This window comes from Fonticula alba (genome assembly GCF_000388065.1).
Source record: "Fonticula alba strain ATCC 38817 unplaced genomic scaffold supercont2.14, whole genome shotgun sequence".
NCBI lineage: Eukaryota > Rotosphaerida > Fonticulaceae > Fonticula > Fonticula alba.
In genome coordinates this window covers 170,121-176,776 of record NW_009242984.1, presented here as the reverse complement: position 1 = coordinate 176,776, position 6,656 = coordinate 170,121, and the positions used below count along the sequence as shown (strand labels likewise).

The window sequence follows — 6,656 nt, the reverse complement described above, 5'->3', positions numbered from 1 at the left end:
GGGTGGGGGCCGGCTTAAAGCGAGCGGGCGGGCCCGGGCGCGATCGGGCGCGTGGGGTCGCGATGTGCCAACGGATCCCGGGCGCGCTCCGGCCCGTGCGTCTGCGCGGGGCGGCCTGTTTGCCCACCGGCTTTCGGGCGCGACACGGGGCCCGAGGGGCGGGGGCTGACCGAGGTGCACTTGGGCCGGCGTGCCGACCACACCCCGGGCAGCTCACCTTCTCCACCTCCTACCATCTCTCGCTCTTTCCTCTCCCATAACGCCCCCCCCCCCTCAAACACGTTTTGCCTCTTCCGAGTCGGGAGAACGAAGACAAGCATGCCAAGCCCCACCTTCGAGCATGAGCGCGACGCGCTGGTCGCCGAACTCGCCGCCGTACGCGCTCGGGCCGTCTGCCTTTCCCTTCCGCCCTGGTGCCCCCCGTCCGGTCTCCTGCTGACTCTCCGCCCCGCACACACACACACACACACAGCTCCTCGTTCAGACATCAGAGAAGATGGACGCCGTGACCGGAGCCCTGCGGAGACACAACAACCGGTCGGCCAGCTCGACGGCCTCCTTCTCGCACCGGTGGCTGGACTTTGTGGCCGGCGAGGGGACCGTCCCAACCGAGGAGGCTGACCGGGTGGCCGCCGTGACGGCGCTCAAGGCCCTGCTTGACCAGAACCCCGGCGGGCGTGGCGACGAGTACAATTGACCGATGGCCCCGCTTCGAATACTCCACCTCCCTCCCCCCCTCTGGGGCTGTTTGTCCTTCCCTTTCTTCAATGTGCATTGCGGGCCGGCGGGCGGCCATGTATCGCGGCGGGCCAGCGGCAAGACCACCGCACACGCCGGGGGTGGGGGAGGAAATCGCGAGTGCGCGGACCTCCCTGCCTCCCCCCGGCCCTGGGCCGTGCCTGGCTACACCGGCTCCGGCGGCGGCCCAGACATCAACTGGCTGTTGATGGCATTCAACTGGTCGTGGATCTCCTGCACCCGGCGAGCGAGGCCGGCCTCGTCGGTCGGCAGGTCGGCCGGCCAGTCGGCCGGGGCCAAGTCCAGGCGGGAGGACGGCACCCCGGCCGGGGCCAAGTCCATACGGGAGGACGGTACCCCGGCCAGGGCCAACTCCTCGCCACTGTCGATGCCCTCGCGCGAGGAGGACAGCCCGGTGAAGGAGTCCGACACCGAGGACAGGAAGAGGAACTCCATGTCGCTGTCCTGGGCCGGGTCCTCGCGATCTGGGCCCTCGGGGATGGGCGCCAGCCGCGGCGACCCGATGATGGCGGCCTCTTGGCGCCGGGGGCCGATCGCCGGCGGGGGCTTTCCACGTGTGCACGCGCGCGTGTCACAGAGCAGCAAGTCAATATACGCCTGCGCAGGTGGCGCCAGCCGAAGGGCAAACCCGCAACATGGACATGACCGCGCGCCTTCCGGCGGCGTGGGCGAGCAAGTGAACCGCGAGGGGGGGAGTTGCATGGTACGCACTGGCGGCAGAGGGGTGCCCTTGCCATCGGCGAATGGGCCGCCGCCAATGGCGCGCCCTCCGGCCGGCACATCGCCGGGGTAGTATTTCCGCAGGTCGGCGAAAGACTTGGTGCCCGAGCGCCGGGCCCCCTCAGCAGACAGGAGGCTCCAGGACCCGGGCCCATCCTCGCCGATGGTCAGCCGGTCCTTGAACAGGGGCGCCAGCACCCCCGGGCGCTGGGTCACCGCCACCAGGGTAGTCTGCGCGGCGGGCAGGGCCGCCTGCATGGCCCGCTGGAAGAGGGCCGCCTCGACGTCCAGGCTGACAGCGCTGGTGCCTACATGGCATACGCCAGGTGGTGACGACCGGCGGCCGGGGGAAGGGACGAGTAGGGAGGGCCGGTGTGTGAGGGGATGCGCTTGTGTGGCGAGGGCGCCCCGTGGGCCGACCCGGTGGGCGATACGTACACTCGTCCATGATGGCGAAGAGGGGCCGGTGGTAGTACACCCGGGCGATGTTGAGCTGGGCAGGACAACCAAGCGGCACAGCGGGGTCAGTGTTTGTTCGATGCGCGTGGAGCAGCGCGGCAGCACCACCATGAGGCAATTGGGGAGAGGGCGGGCGGGGGCGGGGGCGGGGGGGGGGGGGGGGGGGGGGGGGAGGGGGGGTGGGGGGGGGGGGGGGGGGGGGGGCGGGGGGCGGGGGGGGGGGGGGGGGGGGGGGGGGGACCAGGTGTCAGAACAAAGGGGTCATGTGTCCCCCGGACGGGGGGGGGGCTTGGCGTACTCGCTGGCGCTCGCCCCCGGACAGGACATTCCCCCACGTCCGGACACTGTCAAAGCCGCCCTCGCGCTCCGGCAGGTAAGCCAGGAAGGCCGCGGTCAGGATCTCCTGCAGGTATGCGTCCGTGAAGCCCTCTGGCAATGGGACGCGGTACCCGGCGAGGTGGGTCATGGGGGGTTAGCCAGAACGGAAGGGGGCCCGGGTGTTGTCCGCACAGCGGGGGGCAGGGGCAGGGGGCAGGAAGGCGCTTCGCACTCTTGACCATGTCATGCCGCGTGTCGGGGTAGATGATCCTGTCTCGCACGGGAGGGCAGGCACACGGTTGGGGCCCCGGCAGCAGGGCAGACAGGCCCCGAGCCCGGGGAGGGGGGCACAGGAAGGGAGGTGTGAGAAAGATGCCGCGTGCCGGGGGCAGGAGGCCCGGCCGGCCGGCAGGAGTCGAGACACCCGCCAGGGCCGGGCCGAGGAGAGCCAGAGCGATCGGACAGGACCGGTGGCAGATGGCTCAGGCCGCCGGGAGCGGGCGCGAGATGGCGGACAAAAAAAGACGCCGATCGAAAGCGAGGGCCATGCCGGGCCAGGAGCCCGGGGGGCGGGGCGGGGCGGGGGGGGGGACGACGCACTGATCGCGCAGGTTGCCCGGACACAGGTACGGCTTCTGGGTGACGAAGAAAACATCGCGGGGGTGGGGCGTGATCATGAGCCCGTCTGGGTTTGGGTGTACGCTTTGTGAGTGAACGCAATTCCGACCTAAATTCCACAGGGTCTCGGCCGCAATTGTGCTATCCCGGAACTAGGGTTGAGGCAAATGTCTTATGGCGCGATAGTCGACCAGAACCGCTTGCCCTTAACCGAGTTGCCGGCTACCGTACCGTACACGGGCCAGAGGCCGCTGAGCACTCGCAGGAGGGACGTCTTGCCCGAGGCATTCGGGCCGGTGATGAGCAGGTGCCGCCCTTGGCGAATGTCCAGAGTGAGGGGCTGTGTGCGGGTGTGGGTATGCGCATGGATGGAGGGTGTCGGCAAGCCGCGGTCGGACCCGACATGAAGGCATGTGTCAGAGCAAGGCGCTGGGCGAGTGGGATGTGCGTGTGCGTGGCCGGCTGCGGGTTCGGGTGCGTGGCCGGATCCGACTGCGGGCCCGGGTGCGGGGAGGGGATGGTGCTGTGCGCCGGCCTGCCGGCGCTGGCCGGCAGCGGGCGCACCTCGATGAGCAGCTCGCCGGTCGGGGTGACCACCGGCACGCGCTTCAGGCTGTAGTGGATCTCCCGGCCGAGGGCGTCCTCCTGGGGGGCGGTGGGCTCTCCGACGAGGGGGCCGGCGGCGGTGATGACTTTGTCGGCGGACTTGGCGATCACCTCGGCCGGGGGGAGGCCCGAAGGACAATCGGCCGGGGACCGGGCGGGCGAGTCGACGGCGGCCCCGGGGCCGACTTCGGCGGCGCCGGCGAGCACCGACCCGGTGGCACGCCCGGCGGCTCCGGCCCCGGCGCCGGGGGCCGTATCGTGGCAGCTGCCGGATCGCCCGGCTAGCCGGTCCGGGTCCGATCGGTCCAGGACCAGGACCCGGCCGCGTCTATTGCTCATGGGGAAGGGCCCGGTGGCGAGGGACTGCGGAGGCGGGGGCGGGGGCGGGGGCGGGGGCGGGGGCGGGGGCGGGGGCGGGGGCGGGGACGCGGCGCGGCGTCAGCACGAGGCGCGGGGCACAAAACAAACTGGCGAGGGTAGGGCGGGCACGCACCCGCACTGGCCGGTCGGCAGCCACCTCCTCCAGGACGGTGAGCAGGCTGTTGACGCGCAGGGACCGGGCGTACAGCTCGGCCAGGTCCTGATAGGCGTACATGAGCCGGCCCCCGGCGTCGGCCAAGTTGGACATCATGTTCTTGCTGGTCATGTAGGCTTCGGTCCGGGTGGCGGCATTCTCGGCGGAGGGGGCGGAGGCGGTGGCCAGGCCGGCCACCAGGCCGGCGGCCACGTCGCCGGCCAGGCCGGCCAGTGGCCGGTCCTCTGTGCCGCCGGAGGCCGACAGGGCGGCCATGGTGCCGGCGGCGGCGGCCGTGGCCGCCGCGACTGCCACATCGCTGGTCGACCGGCCGCCGGGGGCCGACGAGAAGAACACCGGGATGGCCTGGGCCACCAGCCCGAGGGCGGTCCAGATGTACCGGACGAGGAGGTTCTCGGTGAAGTGGAACCGGATCCGCTGGATGTGGAACCTGCCGGGGGGGGGCGCGTCGTCGGGTCCCGCCGCCCCGGCCGAGGCTCCGCTCCCCTGGGCGGCACAGACGATGAGCGTGCGGGTGGGCATGTGCGGGTGGGCATGTGCGGGTGGGCATGTGCGGGTGGGCATGTGCGGGTGGGCATGTGCGGGTGGGCATGTGCGGGTGGGTGTGGATGCATGGCCGTGGGCCGATGCCGCGTGCATGGGAGACGCAGCCCGCCAGACAGGGGGGGGGGGGGCGGGCCAGCAACAGGCGCACCGATGCAGGACCTGCTGGACGCGGCGCCAGGCCTGGGCCACGGTCCGGCGCTCGGCCGGCTCGCCGGAGTAGAAGGCGATCTCCTCGGCGTGGGTGGCCAGGCGCGAGTAGGCATGGCGGAAGTCGCCCTCGGCCCCGGAGAGGGCCACATGGTGCGCGGCAAAGTCCGGCGCCGAGACATGGATGACGGCCGCCGTGAAGAGGTACGACCACCACATGAGCCCGAAGGGGGTGGCCCCGAGGGAGGTCTGGCGGCCCGGGGCGGCGGGCCGGCATTGTGGATGTGCGTTCGGTCAGCATGCGGGCCGGCGAGGTGCCAGTGTGCCTGTCGGGGTGGGGGTGGGGGGGGGGGGGGGGGGGGGGGGGGGGGGGGGGGGGGGGGGGGGGGGGGGGGGGGGGGGGGGGGGGGGGGGGGGGGGGGGGGGGGGGGGGGGGGGGGGGGGGGGGGGGGGGGGGGGGGGGGGGGGGGGGGGGGGGGGGGGGGGGGGGGGGGGGGGGGGGGGGGGGGGGGGGGGGGGGGGGGGGGGGGGGCGCAGGCGCCGAGGGCGGTGCAACGGCCGCGGCGGGACCCCCGGGCGAAGGGGGCCGGCCGGCGCACCTCGAGCTTGCGCGCGAAGAGCCACATGTCGAACAGGGGCTTGGCCACGTCGCCGTACACCGACGAGAGGGAGTCGGCCAGGGCAACCACATCGCCGACCAGGCGCTGCTCCATGGTGGCGGCGGCGGTGGCGGCGGCGGCGGCCGCGCGGCGGCGCCCGGCCGGCTTGGCCGGGTCGCTGGCCGGCCCTTTGGCGTCGGGCCGGGGGGCCGCGTGCCCGGGCCGGCCGGCGACCGGGGCCGCGGCCCCGGCCCCGGCCCCGCACAGGCGGTCATCCAGCTGGGTCACCGCGTAGTACACCTGCCCCGACATGTAGAGCCCCTGCAGGTGGTCGGTCAGGAGCTTGCGGAACTCCGAGGCCAGGCGCGATTGGAAGAAGCGGATCTGCGTGACGGACACGGCGAGCATGCGTGTGTGTGTGTGTGTGCGTGTGTGCGTGTGATGGTGGCTGTGCGTCAGGGCGCGGACTGAGGGCAGGGGGGTGGGAGGGAGGAGAGGCAAAAAAAAAAAAGCCCGCCGGCCGGAGGGCGCGAGGGGAGCAGGGGGGCGGCGCACACTGGCGTTCACCAGGGCCGCCGGGATGCCGACCCCCAGCCACTGGGCCAGGCCGATGCCGACCTCGCGCGGGCGCCGCGCCACCAGCCCCCGGACCAGACGCCCATCCAGGCCGGCCACATACACACTGAGGGCCGTCCGGGCGGCCAGGCTGCCGGTCAGCAGGGCCAGCAGCAGGGTCGACCGGGAGAAGAGCCCCGGGAAGACGATCTGCAGCAGCCGCAGGGGGGAGGATGGCCGCGGGGCGGCCGGCTGCCCGGGGCCCGGGGCGTCCGGGGCCGCTGGCTCCTTGGCGCCGGCGTCCGGTTGCATTGAGTCGCGCTGTCTCTTGCGCATGTATCGCCTGTGTGTGTGTGGGGGGGGGGGGCGGCGGCGCGAGTGCACGGCCACCGGGGCGACGCCCGACAGGGGCCGGCAGGAAGCGGGGCAGCATGCCGTCAGTACGAAGGGGCGCAGCATCTCGGCACGAAGGGGCACGCACTGCCACACAAGGCGGACCAGCACCACGAAGGAGATGATGGTGCGCGGGTGCTGGGCCACCCAGTTGAGGGCCCGGCCGGTGGGGGTCCGGGCGAAGGCGCGCAGCAGGCGCGACACCCGGGCCCCGGATCCCCGGGGGAAGGCCAGGGCCATGCCGCCGGCACGTCCCGGCCGGGGAATCACCAGCACCCGGGCCCGGGCTTGCAGGGCGCGCACCAGCCGCCCAAGGAGCCGGGCCGGCCCCGAGTCGGCGCTGGCGAGGAGGACCTCGGCCGCCATGTGTCGGCGATGGAGGCGGGGGGGGGGGGGGGGGG

General features: G+C 73.5%; 2 protein-coding genes across 2 annotated transcripts; one reads left to right on the top strand and one right to left on the bottom strand.

Annotated features, from left to right (window-relative positions):
- Positions 1-204: 204 nt before the first annotated feature.
- H696_05796 (hypothetical protein) lies at positions 205-1,401 on the top strand. Its single transcript, XM_009499595.1, has 2 exons — positions 205-375; positions 473-1,401. The coding sequence occupies exons 1-2, from the start codon at positions 319-321 to the stop codon at positions 695-697; spliced, it is 282 nt and encodes a 93-aa protein (XP_009497870.1). The 5' UTR covers positions 205-318; the 3' UTR covers positions 698-1,401.
- H696_05795 (hypothetical protein) lies at positions 904-6,621 on the bottom strand (the record flags this gene model as incomplete). The annotated part of the gene is made up of 13 exons (XM_009499594.1): positions 904-1,305; positions 1,471-1,787; positions 1,918-1,972; positions 2,237-2,367; positions 2,489-2,526; positions 2,857-2,941; positions 3,106-3,214; positions 3,439-3,843; positions 3,974-4,445; positions 4,710-4,957; positions 5,308-5,691; positions 5,863-6,205; positions 6,344-6,621. 13 exons carry the CDS (start codon positions 6,619-6,621, stop codon positions 904-906), a joined length of 3,267 nt encoding a protein of 1,088 aa, XP_009497869.1.
- Between the last annotated feature and the right edge of the window lie 35 nt (positions 6,622-6,656).